The sequence below is a fragment of the Oncorhynchus keta genome, chromosome 19 (assembly GCF_023373465.1).
Source record: "Oncorhynchus keta strain PuntledgeMale-10-30-2019 chromosome 19, Oket_V2, whole genome shotgun sequence".
Taxonomy (NCBI): Eukaryota; Metazoa; Chordata; class Actinopteri; order Salmoniformes; family Salmonidae; genus Oncorhynchus; species Oncorhynchus keta.
Window position 1 is genome coordinate 30,711,514 of NC_068439.1, and position 16,273 is coordinate 30,727,786.

The following is a 16,273-nucleotide window of genomic DNA, read 5'->3' on the forward strand; positions in this document are numbered from 1 at the left end:
CCACCCTTGCACACGCTCGGACGTCGATCGACAGAGTGAAGTGTGTAGAGACTCTTAGACTACAAGTTGGGTAGAGGTTGAACAGAACACAACTCATCCATTGTCAGTTAAGAATAAACTGTTTTGCGTTGTGGGGGAGGGGGGATGATGACTGCGTTCATAGGGAAAGAAATAGATATTTTTGTTCTTTGCCTCTGTAGTTGCTTCAAGTCCCAACCCCCATATCCCAGCATGCCTCTATAAAGGTAAAAGGAATTCTGAACGTAAACATACAGGTGCTCCTTTCTGGTTGTGGAGGATCCAGCAGTAGTAACTGTTATTACAGAGCAGAGTACAGCATTGATGATAGGGCCTTGTGCTTTACTGCCCCCAGGTAAATTATAGTAGGCCTTCAAACTCACATACACCAGCATTACATGCCTTTGAAACTAACACACATACACAGGCATTATCCACACTGGATAATGGATTGAATCCCAGAGCTGACAAGGTAAAAATCTGTCGTTCTACCCCTGAGTAAGGCAGATAACCCACTGTTCCCCGGGCGCCGAAGACTTGGATGTCGATTAAAGCAGCTCTGATTCAGAGGGGTTGGGTTAAATGTGGAAGACACATTTCAGTTGAAAGCATTCAGTTGTACAACTGACTAGGTCTCCCCCTTTCCCCTTACATCCATTTAAAACTGCCAGAACAGCCAGGCAGTCACAAGAAGATGGACCCAACCCAGGGAACTGACAGGGGCCAGGGGCCAGGAGGGTCCCAAAGGGCTGGGGCTGTGTGTGTTGGAACTGGGAAGGGGTCAGAGGTGACCTGTCCCAGTCTGACCTGACCCTGCCTTGTCTCTAAAAAGATGACAGCCGGCATCTGAACCGATGGGTGTTGTTTGGGTCCTTGACTAGAATAACTTCTTTCACAATCTTACTCTTGACCTGGATATGTAGTAGCTGGGCTCTATGGCTCCTATTGATTGCAGAAGAGACCAGAACTGTTTCTGTAGGTTACAGGCCTGTACAGAGAATAGGATGAATATGATTGTCCAGTGAATGTACTGTTTGTTTGGGGGTTAGAGAGCCACCTGCTGGGGAGAAATAGGAACACGTTCCCTGAAATGGTACTAAATCAAATCCAATTTTATTAGTCACATACAGATGGTTAGCAGATGTTAACGCGAGTGTAGCGAAATGCTTCGGCTTCTAGTTCCGACCATGCAGTAATATCTAACGAGTAACCTAACCTAACAATTTCACAACAACTACCTGTTACACACAAGTGTAAAGGAATGAATAAGAATATGTACATAAAAATAAATGAATGAGCGATGGCCGAACGGCATAGGCAAGATGCAGTAGATGGTATAGAGTACAGTATATACATATGAGATGAGTAATGTAGGGTATGTAAAATTATATAAAGTGGCATTGTTTAAAGGGACAAGTGATACATTTATTACATCAATTCTTTCATTATTAAAGTGGCTAGAGATTAGTCAGTATGTTGGCAGCAGCCACTCAATGTTAGTGATGGCTGTTTAACAGTCTGATGGCCTTAAGATAGAAGCTGTTCTTCAGTCTCTCGGTCCCAGCTTTGATGCACCTGTACTGACCTCGCCTTCTGGATGATAGCGGGGTGAACAGGCAGTGGCTCGGGTGGTTGTTGTCCTTGATGATCTTTTTGGCCTTCCTGTGACATTGGGTGGTGTAGGTGTCCTGGAGGGCAGGTAGTTTGCCCCCAGTGATGCGTTGTGTAGACCTCACTACCCTCTGGAAAGCCTTACGGTTGTGGGCGGAGCAGTTGCCGTACCAGGCGGTGATACAGCCCGACAGAATTCTCTCGATTGTGCATCTGTAAAAGTTTGTTTTTGGGTGGTGTTTTTGGTGACAAGACACATTTCTTCAGCCTCCTGAGGTTGTACTACACAGTGACATCATTGGGGGACAGATTGGCTTTTGATCCATTATCTTCCCTGTCTAAGAAATATTGTATGAAACATCACAAGTGATTGTTACTGATGTCTGGGTAGTTTGTGGTTACTGGGAAGTGTGGGGTTAGTTCGTTCCTGTCCACAGGACATGTTAATGGTCATTCTGCTCCTGTCTTCTACGTCTTCCAGTGCCACGACCACATCCATGTGTTTTACTACTGGGTAATAAGCTATGTTTAGGAGCTGCTTGTGTCCAAAAGTCCGGTAGTTACTGAGACTTTACACATTGGTGTTAACTCACTAAACAAGGTCCATAACAAGGTCCTGTTCCAGACTAAGGTCAATTACAAGGCTACACGGAGGGAGTCCATTGGTTCTTACTGCGGAGGCCGTAAAGTCCCAGTATGTGAACTTGGCCGTCATTAAAGCAGCTCATTATCTTTTTATCTAGACGGAGTAACCAACGTTTTCTCTTCTTCCCTGTCTCTTCCCCTGTCTCTCCTTTCTCCGTCTCTTCTCTCTCCCCTGTCTCTTGTCTCTCCTCTCTCCTGTCTCTCCTCTCTCCTGTCTCTCCTCTCTCCTGTCTCTCCTCTCTCCGTCTCTTCTCTCTCCCCTGTCTCCTGTCTCTCCTCTCTCCTGTCTCTCCTCTCTCCCGTCTCTCCTCTCTCCGTCTCTTCTCTCTCTCCTGTCTCCTCTCCCATGTCTCTCGCTTCTCCCCTGTCTTCTCTCTCTGTCTCTCCTCTCTCCCGTCTCTCCTCTCTCCCGTCTCTCCTCTCCTCCCGTCTCTCTCCTCTATGTCTCTCCTCTCTCCCCTGTATCTCCTCTCTCCCCTGTCTCTCTACTCTCTCCCCTCTCCTCCCTCCTGTCTCTCCCCTCTCCTCCCTCCTGTCTCTCCCCTGTCCTCCCTCCTGTCTCTCCCCTCTCCTCCCTCCTGTCTCTCCCCTCTCCTCCCTCCTGTCTCTCCCCTTTCCTCCCTCCTGTCTCTCCCCTCTCCTCCCTCTGTCTCTCCCCTCTCCTCCCTCTGTCTCTCCCCTCTCCTCCCTCCTGTCTCTCCCCTCTCCTCCCTCCTGTCTCTCCCCTCTCCTCCCTCCTGTCTCTCCCCTCTCCTCCCTCCTGTCTCTCCCCTCTCCTCTCTGTCTCTCCCCTCTCCTCCCTCTGTCTCTCCCCTCTCCTCCCTCCTGTCTCTCTCCTCCCTCCTGTCTCTCCCCTTTCCTCCCTCCTGTCTCTCCCCTCTCCTCCCTCCTGTCTCTCCCCTCTCCTCCCTCTGTCTCTCCCCTCTCCTCCCTCCTGTCTCTCCCCTCTCCTCCCTCCTGTCTCTCCCCTTTCCTCCCTCCTGTCTCTCCCCTTTCCTCCCTCCTGTCTCTCCCCTCTCCTCCCTCCTGTCTCTCCCCTCTCCTCCCTCTGTCTCTCCCCTCTCCTCCCTCCTGTCTCTCCCCAGGGTAGTTTCTACGTCCCTAGTGAGAACTGTCTTCAGAGAGCTCACACGTGGCATGGTAGACTCTGTCGCCTCCTACTGGTGGTACACCGAGGCATACGCCGCTACTACACCACTCTGATGAAGGAGATACCACAGCTGGACCAAGTGGAAATAGGTGAGGCATCAAGATGTTACAATAGCATTTCCTCAATATTTAGCTATGTCTATGTGGCCATCAATCAAGTCAATTATTTTGTTGTTCAAAATAAAGTATGATACTTAGTAGACTTGAGCTATGCTGAGCTATGCTGTAGTTTCTTTTGTCTTTCTCTCCACAGAGGAGCTACCTGTGGAAGAAACATTAAATCATCTCACAATAGAATTACAGGTATGTGGTGTATGAGACATACAGTACTGCTAAAAACCAAGATCAACATTTTATATTAGCTATGCTTTCTGTCCTCTGTTCTACTTGTATTTCCATCAAAAATTTGATCTTAACTGCCTAATTAAATAAAGGTTAAATAAATAAAATAAAAATTCCATTATTAATTTTTTAACTTGAACAACATACAGGTAACTGCCAAAATAAAGGAAACACCAACATAGTGTCCTACTAGGGCGTTGGGCCACCACGAGCCAGAACAGCTTCAATGCATAGATACGACAAGTGTCTGAAACTCTATTGGAGGGATGCAACACCATTCTTCCAAATAAATTCCATAGTTTGGTGTTTTGTTGATGGTGGTGGAAAACACTATCTCAGGCGCCACTCCAGAATCTCCCTTAATGTTCATTTGAGTTTAGATCTGGTGACTGAGATGGCCATGGCATCTGGTTTACATTGTTTTCATGCTCATCAAACCATTTAGTGACCACTCATGCATGGGGGCATAGCCATGGTAGCCAAACTAATGGCCTTCTCAGCATTTTTATACATGACTCTAAGCATAATGGGATGTTAATTGCTTAATTAAATCGGGAACCACACCTGTGTGGGAGCGCAGCCTGCTTTCAATATACTTTGTATCCCTCATTTACTCAAGAGTTTCCATTATTTTGGCAGTTACCTATACTATATATCTAAGATAGCAGTGGCATCTGGATAAAGTAATTGAGTATATAAATAGATACTATCTGTATCCACTCTCTTCTCCTCCTCTAGGTTCAGGGAGACCATGAGAAGGAAGCAGAACATATCAGTAGAGACCTGACCCAGCTCTGGTCCACCTAACCTGCCCGTTGACCTCCAACCAGCCTCTAACCAGCACCACACACTGACCCTCGTCTGTCTCCTCTCTCCTCTCCTTCTCTAGCTGCAGGGGGGGCATGAGAAGGTAGCAGAACAGATCAGTAGAGATCTCACCCTGCTCTGCTCCCAGCTGTCGGCTTTGTGGACCCGCTTCCTGGAGGCTGCCGTACCCAACACACATATCCTGTCCCACCTGGCCCAGGAACACCACACACTCAGGGTGAGCCCTAACCCCTGACCTCCTCAGGAACATCACACACCCCCCTAGATACTATCTGATATATTATGAAGTATGCAACACTAGAGGACGAGGCCTTGAACCCTCCAGAGTCCACTATTCTGATTAGGTTTTGTGTGTGAGATTGCGTAAGAGTTTTACAGCCAGATAAAACACACCAGCTGATGATTAGTCCCTATAGACCTCAATGCCTTGAATAGACATTTATATCTGAGAATCCCAAATGTAATTTGCATTTAATCATTGGAATGATTCATATTAATGTAATGTAATTCCCACTCCTCTCCTCAGTGTTGCTAGCAGTTCTCCAGGCTCTTGTCTCTCACAGTGTTAGTTTCATCTCTCCTGTCTGTCTGTCTGTCTGTCTGTCTGTCTGTCTGTCTGTCTGTCTGTCTGTCTGTCTGTCTGTCTGTCTGTCTGTCTGTCTGTCTGTCTGTCTGTCTGTCTGTCTGTCTCATAATGAACACAGCATGTCTCCATCACAGGAGGTTGGTGACGGCTTAATTGGGACGGACGGGCTCGTGGTAACGGCTGGAGCGGAATAGGTGGAATGGTATCAAATACATCAAACTCATGGTTTGATGCCATTCCATTAGCTCCGTTCCAGCCATTATTGGGCGCTGTCCTCCCTTCAGCAGCCTCCACTGGACTCTCCATATTAGTTTACCTTCAGGGGTTAGTTTCATGGTTCCACCCACCGGAGGGTGGGATTTTAATGAACATTAATGAACATACAGAAACACTGTAACACTGTTGCTTGATGTTCCTGACTCTGTCTGTGACTTCATAACAGGAGGCAGGTTTAGTTACACTTTAGAGGGATTTTTGTATTTATTTCTGTTTAACAGATTTTTATAAATGACTCTAAGCATGATGGGATGTTAATGAATTGTTTAGATAACTCACACCTGTGTGGAAGCACCTGCTTTCAATATACTTTGTATCCCTCATTTATCTCAAGTGTTTCCATTGTTTTGGCAGTTACCAATACTTTTACACCATTTCTCTTTTTGATGTTGTTATTTTGAAAATCAAGTCGTTGCCTTTTGTGCAGACAGCACTAACTCGGTAAGTTTCTCAGTGAGGAAATGAAGATTGTTTTTGTTTTGTATTTTGTGCCGATGTCAGGTCAGGCGATTTTCAGAGGCATACTTCTTCACAGAACACCCCAAAGAGACATCCCTGACATTTCAAGAGGACCTGTGAGTACTGCCATTCCAGGAGCACAACGATGCAGTTTTATCACTCTGTTCTAGATTTAATTTGATGTTAATGCTGTATCTAAGACTTCCTTCTATGAATGGAGAAAAGGTAGGCCTAGTGTGTTTGAGTGATTATGACAGATATCTTCTATCTCCTGGTTAAAGGATCAACAGACACTGTCAGATAGCTGTGGAGGTGCGTAACTCCAACTACCTGACCAGGATGCCACCATTACCTGTAGAGTGCCTGGACATTGACGGATACTGGAACAGCCTGCCTATCATCTTCGAAGACCGATATGTAGAGTCTCCACGGACAGGTGAGTCCAGGATTTCATTCAACAGCGATAGACTTTAACCCTTGGCCTATAATTTCTGCGACCGCACAGAAATCTAATAAAAATAATACAAAAATCCCCATTAAAATCTGTTTAGGGGCCTCCCGGGTGCATCGCAGTGGTAGCTGTGCCACCAGAGATTCTGGGTTCGAGCCCAGGCTCTCTCGCAGCCGGCCGTGACTGGGAGGCCCATGGGGAGGTGCACAATTGGCCCAGCATCGTCCGGGTTAGGGAGGGTTTGGCCGGCAGGAATGTCCTTGTCTTATCGCGCACTAGCGACTCCTGTGGTTGGCCGAGCGCAGTGCACGCCGACCAGGTCACCAGGTGTACGGTGTTTCCTCTGACACATTGGTGTGGCTGGCTTTCGGGTTGGATGTGCATTGTGTCAAGAAGCAGTGCAGTCGGGTTGTGTTTCGGAGGACGCATGGCTCTTGACCTTTGCCTCTCCAGAGTCCATACGGGAGTTGCAGTGATGAGGCAAGACTGCCAATTGGATACCACGAAATTGGGTAAAAAAATAAAAATAAAATAATAATCTGTCTGTTTAAACTAGAGAGATGTGTTTTATTTTTGCATGGGCTGTGTTTCAATCCACTGCATCTGCCGATGTCGCCCTTCTGCGTCTGCGCTGAAAGGTGGCAGAGAGAGAGTGGTGTTTGTCATACCATAAGACATCTAGAAAAATCTGTCTTCTTATGAAAACTTCTGAACGGTTTGGCTTACAAACTGTTATGACCACGATGCTCTAGGATGCCCACAAGCCTCACAAGCCTCATCTGAAGGCCCCCGGTACCATTTAAAACAATGTATGGAAGTATATATGGAGAAAGTTTAGTATCTAAAATAAGGGGATTAATACCTGTCAAATATCTTTCTTATATCTCTCAGATAGATTCAGAACAAATTCAGAACAAACTTCATTTCGATGTTTGGGACTATCTGTTGTTTCATGGAGTGAATCTGTTAGTAAATTGCCTACGAGCAGTAATGCCAAATTCAATGTTTCATCCAATATGTTTTTATATTTTTTTTAATACCTTAAGGGGTCTTAAAATTCAAATCAAATAGCTAACTGATCCTTGGTATGACCTTAAAACAATTCCATATTTTAGCTTAGAGGATTAAAGGCAATTTCCTGACTTTCCCCTTTAAGCAGTACGTAGGTAGTTTATCTGTTTTAGTTTGAATCCTGACCTGTGTCTGCTTTTAGTTTTGCTAACAATGCTGTTTTATCTGGTTCAGATCCATACGTATTTAAGTAGTGTAGACCAGTATCATTTAAACATCTAGTATTAGCGTAAGACCTAACATTTTTCTCCATCTTTATGTATAGATTGGGGATCATATGCACCAACACATCTGCCCACCAGTGAGCAGGCCATCCCCAAGCCTCCTGTCACTGATATTAGTCCTCCTGCCCTGGACCAGCTCGCCAGCTCACCAGCAATACCAACCCAGGAGCCTAAAGACAGTGAGGCTACGTACAGGTCTCTCATAGGAGAGCAGAGCACCAGCGTTATTACTGACAAGATAGGTTCTCCATCTATTGAGACTCCAGACCCAGACCAGGCAGAAACAGACCGGGGAGAGCCAGTCCAGCCAGGGGATCCAGAGGAGCAGACTGAGACAGAGGAGATCTCAGAGGAGAGCCCTGGTTTAGGACTGAGGTTCCTTACAGTCAGACCCACTGATGTGGATCCGTTCAGAGGAGAGGCAGTGCTCTCCTCCAACCACAAACACTGTACAGACCCACAACATACTTCTAACAGTGAAGACACAACTTGGAAAGACTTGGAGAACCATCAAGACATTATCACACAGAGATACCAGAACATTATCAGTACAGGAATTGACTTGGATGTAGAAGAGAAGGACGTTGCTATAGACGTCGACAGCAAGGATGGTCCTCTGAGCAGTCTAACCACTAACTCCCAGGCTCCACTCAAAGATCATCCCCTCACGCCCCCTCTACCTACAGACCTGAGGAGAGAACTGGCCAACCGAGGGGTGGGGGTTGGTGGCTCCAAGATCCTAAACCGCTCCCCCTCCGTCATCTCCGACTCTGGCATCGAGAGCGAGCCCAGCTCGATGGCTTGGCCCCTGGATGTTTATCGGACAGGAGGAGGGCGCCCTCTGGAGGAGAGCCTGGTACTGCAGCGCCTGGCGAGGAGAAACCCGGCCCACCGCAGTTCCCTAGAGGGCCTGCAGACAGAGAGCGGAAACAGCAGGGGCAGCCTGCCCAGTGGAGGGGGTGGCAGCGCTGGCATCCAGGCCTCCCTCACCTCCATCTCCTCCCTGCCCTACGAGGACGACGAGGAACAGAGGAACCAGCTCAGTAAACTGACCAAGTCTGTCTCAGCTCCTCAGATCTCCAGCCCTGAGGACACAGAAGAGGACCAGGGAGGAGCGGAGGAGGAGGTAGACACGGAGAGCGAGGGGACCAGCGGGTACCAGGACCAGGAGGAGGGATACACTACCATCTCCACTGCTGACACTAATGTAACGACTGGGGATGTGATCAGACACATGGAGTCCTTATCCGGGGTTAACCACTCCTCTCTGGAGGACATCCAGGAGGGAGAGCTGCCTGAGTTTGGTCTGTATGACTGGGGAGCAGCTCTGTCACCGCCCCAGCAGGTGACCAGAGCTCATCAGGAGAGTGGTTGTGATCTTAAAGAAACTCTTAGATCTAATGAATCTGCTCTGCCAGAGACCCTGTCAGACACTCAGGACATGAAGGCAGTCTTAAGTGGCATTAGTCGAGTTCCTGAAGTCTTGCTGTTCCAACAGTATGTTGAAGGTCATGATGACATGAAGGATCCAGCTATAGTCCGTCAGATGGAGGATAAGAACCATCACAGAGGAGATAGCAGTGGTGTGTTAAACTCAGTTGACCCAGGTCTCTGTGAAGTAGAGATCGGCCCCTGTAGCTGTGAGACCAAACCCTGTGAACATGACAGCAGTGTGCTGGTGGACGATGTGAAGGATAATCCAGTCAGGGATGACTGTCAGAGTCTCCATCAGATTGGGTTGAATGACCTTGTTGACCAGGAACGGCTGGATCATCACCAGACTACGTCCCAGAGCCTCCATCGGGTCGGGTTGCGTGACCTAGTGGTGGTCTCACAGAGGAAGAGCCTCCATGACCCCAGGCCTATCCCCTCTATCCCCAACCACACAGAGAGACCCATCCACCTCCTAGGCCTTATTGCCAATGATACGGCCAGGCCTGATGACCTCATAGGGCTCCCGGCCAATGAGAGAGAGGAGCTGGATCTCAACGGTCAGACGAAGCTGGCTAAGATCCCCAGTAGCTCGGGGTCAGTGGCGGGCTCGGGGTCAAGCTCAGGGTCAAACTCAGGGTCAGGCCTATCCTTTATGAATAGGAAGATGGTGGAGGTGGTGAATATGTCTGTGTCCTGCGCTCCGACCTGTCTTCCCTTCTCCTCCGTTGTCCGGGACTCACCGTCCATTAGCGGCATCTCCACTCGACAAGCCGCATCCCCCATTACCCATCAGCCCCTGGGCTCCTTCGGCATCATCTCTTCATCCTCGTCCAATGCCCTGGGGCCAGATGATGAAACAAACGAGAGGATGCTGCAGTGAGTTGTTTAATCTTTCTAGTTTTAGAATGAGAAGAAATGCTGCAGTGAGTTGTGGGGAACCAGTCATAGATGTGTGAGAAGTCAGACGTTTTCATTGCTCTTTTTCCTCTTTGATGATGAGTTCTTCTGAGCGTGTGCATATGCATATAACATTGTGATTTCCCATAATGATGCTGCTGTGATTTCCCATAATGATGCCACCTCTGCCTGCATTGTGTTCCAGTTTCTACAGGTCCAAAGAGGATCTGGTGAAGGAGCTGGTATTCCAGGCAACCCTGTACAGTGACCTCCCTCACCTGGCCTCCGACCTGCCCTACTTCCCCCCTGAGGAGGAGGATGAGGAGTTTGAGGATGGCATACACCTGGTCGTCTGTGTCCACGGCCTTGATGGTGAGACCAATCAATCAATCAATCAATCAAATCAACCAGATCAGCCAGATCCTGATCCACCAGGTTGTATATGTCCATTGCCTAGATAATAAAACATCACACAATGTTATCCAATGCTAGAACAATAAAGCTTTACTCAAAAGAACTGAATAGTTCAGAATATGGTTTGGGTCCGCCCTCTATACTTACATACTGATCAGGGCCAGGAGTTTAAAGCTGTATTGTTGTATTGTCTCCTAGGCAACAGTGCAGACCTTCGCCTGGTGAAGACCTTCATAGAACTGGGATTACCAGGGTCCAGACTGGACTTCCTCATGTCTGAGAGGAACCAGGTAAAATACAGAATATTCTGTCCGCACATTAGTACAATAAACATTGATTTTAGAGAATCGATAATTGGTATGAGCGACTCCTGTGAATATGCTTTAATTTTAGGTCTGCCAGATCACCCTTGTAAATAAGTTATTTTGATCTCGGTAGGATTTCCTGGTTAAATAAATGTGAAAATGTGTTGTTTTCCTGTTCCTTGGCTGTAGACTGACACGTTTGCAGATTTTGACACCATGACGGACAGGCTACTAGACGAGATTATCCAGCACATTCAGCTGTACAACCTCACCATTGGACGGATAAGGTCAGTATCCTAACCACTACACAACATTAAAGACATTCTCCTAACCACTACACAGCATTAAGATTAGTTCTAACCGTGACACAACATTATGGTCAGTTCTAACCACCACACAACATTAAGGTCAGTTCTAACCACCACACAACATTAAGGTCAGTTCTAACCATCACACAACATTAAGGTCAGTTCTAACCATCACACAACATTAAGGTCAGTTCTAACCATCACACAACATTAAGGTCAGTTCTAACCGTCACACAACATTAAGGTCAGTTCTAACCATCACACAACATTAAGGTCAGTTCTAACCACCACACAACATTAAGGTCAGTTCTAACCATCACACAACATTAAGGTCAGTTCAAACCATCACACAACATTAAGGTCAGTTCTAACCATCACACAACATTAAGGTCAGTTCTAACCATCACACAACATTAAGGTCAGTTCTAACCACCACACAACATTAAGGTCAGTTCTAACCACCACACAACATTAAGGTCAGTTCTAACATCCACACAACATTAAGGTCAGTTCTAACCACCACACAACATTAAGGTCAGTTCTAACATCCACACAACATTAAGGTCAGTTCAAACCATCACACGACATTAAGGTCAGTTCTAACCATCACACAACATTAAGGTCAGTTCTAACCACCACACAACATAAAGACACAGTACAGTAATAGGAGGCAATGGAGAAACAAAATTGATGTAGTATTCTATATAGCCACTAGATGGAGGCATATGAATACATGATGATATTACATGATGATATTCCCTGGCAGGTCCTCAATTGCATTCACCTTGCATCCTCAGAGGTCCTTCCCCTCTGACCTTCTCCAATGGGTTTTGAGAAGAAGACGAGGAGATAGTACGCAAGCAGTACTTTGAGATCTTCCCCACAGCCTTTTATCAATTCGATTTGCTCACCTCGTCTGTCCTCTCTCCTCCGTCCTCTCTCCTCCGTCCTCTCTCCTCCATCCTCTCGCCTCCGTCCTCTCGCCTCCATCCTCTCTCCTCCGTCCTCTCTCCTCCGTCCTCTCTCCTCCGTCCTCTCTCCTCCATCCTCTCTCCTCCGTCCTCTCTCCTCCGTCCTCTCTCCTCCATCCTCTCGCCTCCGTCCTCTCGCCTCCGACCTCACACCTCCTTTCGAAAAGGTCAAAGTTAATGAAGGAGTGTCAGCGTGGGTGGAAATGTGCTTGCTTGAAATGAGACGGTCCTTCTCCACTCACAAGTCATTGGGCAAATGACGTTCACAGAGGTGGATCCCAAAATAAATATGTAAAGTGATCAAAACAAATGAAGTTATTTTTGCACTGCATTTTATAAAAAATAATAAGTAGTGTATTGTTTTTAAACGTGTGCATGTAATTCTCCTCTGACAAAGCAAAATCTGATTTAAAGGGGGTGTGGCAGATTTCCACTTCGGTTTTCAGGTCATGGAGGAGAGAAGACGGAGGATGGACTTTTGCCCAAAAGAGAACCCCCTCCCCCCCCTGTCTCAGCTCAATTCCAAACCCTATCAAACTGATGGCCAGTTAAAGCAGATGAGGCTGGTGGGAGGAGCTATAGTAGGACGGGCTCATTGTCATGTCTGGAATGGAATGGCGTCAAACATGCGGTTTCCATGTCTTTTATACCGTTCCATTTATTCCAATCCAGCCATTACAATGAGTCCGTCCTCCTATAGCTCCTCTCACCAGCCCCCTCTGAGTTAGAGCTTTTAATAACCAAGCAATGAAGGATATTCCTGTGCACTGTCAATCACTTAGCATTGTCTTTGATATGAAGAACTGAAACGTTTAAATTATTTCATTTAACCTTTATTTAAATAGGTAAGTCAGTTTAGAACAAATTCTTATTTACAATGACAGCCTACCGGGGAACAGTGGGCTAACTGCCTTGTTCAGGGGCAGAACAACAGATTTTTACCTTGTCAACTCAGGGATTCCATCCAGCAAACTTTTGGTTACTGGCCCAATGCTCTAACCACTAGGCTACCTGCCACCCCGGCATATTTTTCTCCGCAGCATAACACTTCTAATGGGTCCAAGTACAGTAATTCATCATGTACAATAATTGCCCTAAATATGCCAATGTTCCTATCTGAGTTTCTGGGTATGCTATTTAAGTATGTATTCTTTTCAACATTGTTTATACTCTGAAAAACTGTGACTAAAGACATGGAGTGCCACAGAAGCAGCTGTCTCTCTCCACATCGCCTCTATACTTAGTGTTAAACCGATGAAGAAGTTGTCAGGAGCTGGTGTTGAGGGAAGCTGCCCAGTACTTTGATGATGGTGATACTACTGTAATTAGCAGATGGGAAATGAACATCTAAGGAAATCTAGTGTCTCATTGACTACTGGGACAAAGCAGCTCATTACTCTAGCTACCACTATCATAGCCATTAAGACGGCACGACGGCGCCTTGCTTTGGAGGACGATTATTTGAACATTAATCATTTATTTGGAGTTAACAGCAGATTGGATGAGCTACCCTCATCCTGAACACTTTATACTAATAGAGTAAATACCATGGGGCAAAGAATTGGAGGCACTTATTTCTGTGCATAGCTTCTACTCTGGAGGTCTTGTCATTTGGTACTATTTTGTCTAACGAGATCTGGGTAGCAGCAGAGTGATTTTTCTGAGTGATCTCTTTTCAACCCTCAGTTTCATCGGTCACTCTCTTGGGAACGTGATCATCCGGTCGGTTCTGACAAGGCCTCGGTTCCGCTGCTACCTGATCAAACTGCACACCTTCCTGTCTCTGTCCGGACCACACCTGGGAACTCTGTACAACAACAGCACGCTGGTCAGCACAGGTGAGGTGGGGAGGGGTCAGTATACCTACCTACTTGGACCTTTGAAATCCTTGCAAAACCTAGGCCATTGTTGACTCAGCATGGAGAATAGAAACAGCTCATCGCAGATATATACTGTCTTACTGCAAGAATTGTTTGTGATTTTTGTCTTACCATTCTGTGTAGTAATTGCATTCAGCTCTGCTCTGTCCTCCTCCCAGTGTCTTCAAAAGGGGGAGTGTATGTCTAATTCAGAGGACTGTTACAGGTCTGTGGCTGATGCAGAAGCTGAAGAAATCCGGATCGTTGCTGCAGCTTACCTGCAGAGATCATACCGATCCTCGGAAAACATTCCTCTATCTCCTCAGCCAGAAACCAGGTAGATACTGCTATAATGGATGAGGAGCTATACTGTAAGAGCACAATGAGTTTAAATATTCATAAATACATTTGGTCATCTTGTCTTTTTTTGTTTTGTTTTCTCTTTTCCTCTCCATATCATGTGGCTAACTCAGACTCCACTAGCTAGCTCTGTTCTGGGAAGCCCCCCTCCCCTGTGTGAGATGAACAAAGCAAAGACACCAAGTAGATGAAACACTTTTTTCTTCGAGCTGTGTCGGGCTGACAAAATGATGCAAACCCTGTCATTTGAAACCCAGCAGTGCACTCCTTTAAAAGCACAGTGACAAGAGACACGAGAAAAAACACCGCTTTATCAGTCGAGGGCTGTCAAACGATGATGATGGCACCAAGTCATACATAAATATAACCTACAAACACTTTTGCTCTCTCTCTCTCTCTCTCTCTCTCTCTCTCTCTCTCTCTCTCTCTCTCTCTCTCTCTCTCTCTCTCTCTCTCTCTCTCTCTCTCTCTCTCTCTCTCTCTCTCTCTCTCTCTCTCTCTCTCTCTCTCTCTGTCTCTGTCTCTGTCTCTCTGTGTGTGTCTCTCTCTCTCTCTCTGTCTCTCTGTGTCTCTCTCTCTCTCTCCGCCCTCTGTTTGTCTGGTTTCTCAGGGCTCCAGTTTTTCAAGAATGTGGTGTTGGTGGCATCGCCTCAGGACAGATATGTTCCCTTCCACTCTGCCAGGATAGAGATGTGCAGGACTGCACTCAAAGACAGGACCACAGGTTATAGCACCACTCACTGCAGCTCCTATGTCCTTATCGTTCTCCACCAAATGTATCTCAGAAGCATTTCATCACATAATGTACCTCTTTGTTGACGTGCCAATGTAATTACATAAATACAGAAAGCTTTTAACGTTCCGTCAGAGACTGAACCCTAACATGTCTGTCTGTGTTTCCACACTGTAGGTCTCCATGTAAACTAACTGACATGCACTTCTGTCTCCGTATCCAAGGTCCAGTGTACACGGAGATGATCAACAACCTACTCCAGCCGTTGGTGGGGTCTAAAGACTGTCGTCTGATTCGCCAGAATGTGTTCCACGCCCTGCCCAACACCGCCAACACTCTGATTGGCCGAGCCGCTCACATCGCCGTGCTCGACTCTGAACTCTTCTTGGAGAAGTTCTTCCTGGTAGCAGGGCTCAACTACTTTAAATAGAACTTCAAACTACTTAAAACAGTATTTCAAACTACATTAAAGGGATACTTCAGGATTTTGGCAATGAAATCCTTTATCTACATCCCCAGAGTCAGATTAACTTGTGGATACCATTTGATTTTCTCTGTGTGCAGTTTGAAGGAAGTTGCTAATTAGCTTTAGCGCAATTGCTAACTAGCGTTAGCACAATGACTGGATGTCTATGGTAACTGCTAGCATGCTATATACCATAGACTTCCTGTCATTGCGCTAATGCTAGTCAGCATTTGCTCACAAAACGACCTCTAACTTCCTTCATACTGGATGCAGATACATGGATAAAAAATGTATGAGTTCATCTGACTATGGGAAAGTAGAAAAAGGGCTTCATTGCCAAACACCCGAAGTATCCTTTTAAATAGAGGCTCACCTACTTCAAGTACAGGCTCAAATACTTAAAGTAGATCCACTACTTCAAATAGAGCTGTAGCTACAAATAAACTGTGTGTGTGTGTGTGTGTGTGTGTGTGTGTGTGTATGTATGGCTTAGAGAGGCCCTAGGTCTTAATGAAGATCTCCTTGTTGTGGTTGACCGGATAGGAGGATTTGGCGAGAGAAAGGGGGTTGCACCACGACTATATTGTGTGTGTGTGTGTGTGTGTGTGTGTGTGTGTGTGTGTGTGTGTGTGTGTGTGTGTGTGTGTGTGTGTGTGTGTGTGTGTGTGTGTGTGTGTGTGTGTGTGTGTGTGTGTGTGTGTGTGTGTGTGTGTGTGTGTGTGTGTGTGTGTGTGTGTGTGTGTGTGTATGTGTGTGTGTGTGTGTGTGTGTGTGTGTGTGTGTGTGTATACACACAGTACCAGTCTAAAGTTTGGACACACCTACTCTTACCAAGGTTTAAAAAAACAAAACTATTTTCTACATTG

General features: G+C 46.4%; 1 protein-coding gene across 1 annotated transcript in view; it reads left to right on the forward strand.

The window, feature by feature from the left end:
• Positions 1 to 15,656, forward strand: part of LOC118397669 (protein FAM135B-like) — a 57,352-nt gene extending 41,696 nt beyond the window's left edge. Inside the window, exons 8-20 of the mRNA XM_052470174.1 lie at positions 3,360 to 3,513; positions 3,677 to 3,726; positions 4,655 to 4,810; positions 5,957 to 6,030; positions 6,196 to 6,350; positions 7,702 to 9,970; positions 10,197 to 10,363; positions 10,604 to 10,695; positions 10,900 to 10,997; positions 13,676 to 13,827; positions 14,075 to 14,185; positions 14,819 to 14,932; positions 15,166 to 15,656. Of these exons, the coding sequence (XP_052326134.1) occupies positions 3,360 to 3,513; positions 3,677 to 3,726; positions 4,655 to 4,810; positions 5,957 to 6,030; positions 6,196 to 6,350; positions 7,702 to 9,970; positions 10,197 to 10,363; positions 10,604 to 10,695; positions 10,900 to 10,997; positions 13,676 to 13,827; positions 14,075 to 14,185; positions 14,819 to 14,932; positions 15,166 to 15,371 (3,798 nt within the window). The 3' untranslated portion in view covers positions 15,372 to 15,656. The remainder of the gene's footprint in view (positions 1 to 3,359; positions 3,514 to 3,676; positions 3,727 to 4,654; positions 4,811 to 5,956; positions 6,031 to 6,195; positions 6,351 to 7,701; positions 9,971 to 10,196; positions 10,364 to 10,603; positions 10,696 to 10,899; positions 10,998 to 13,675; positions 13,828 to 14,074; positions 14,186 to 14,818; positions 14,933 to 15,165) is intronic.
• Positions 15,657 to 16,273: the final 617 nt, after the last annotated feature.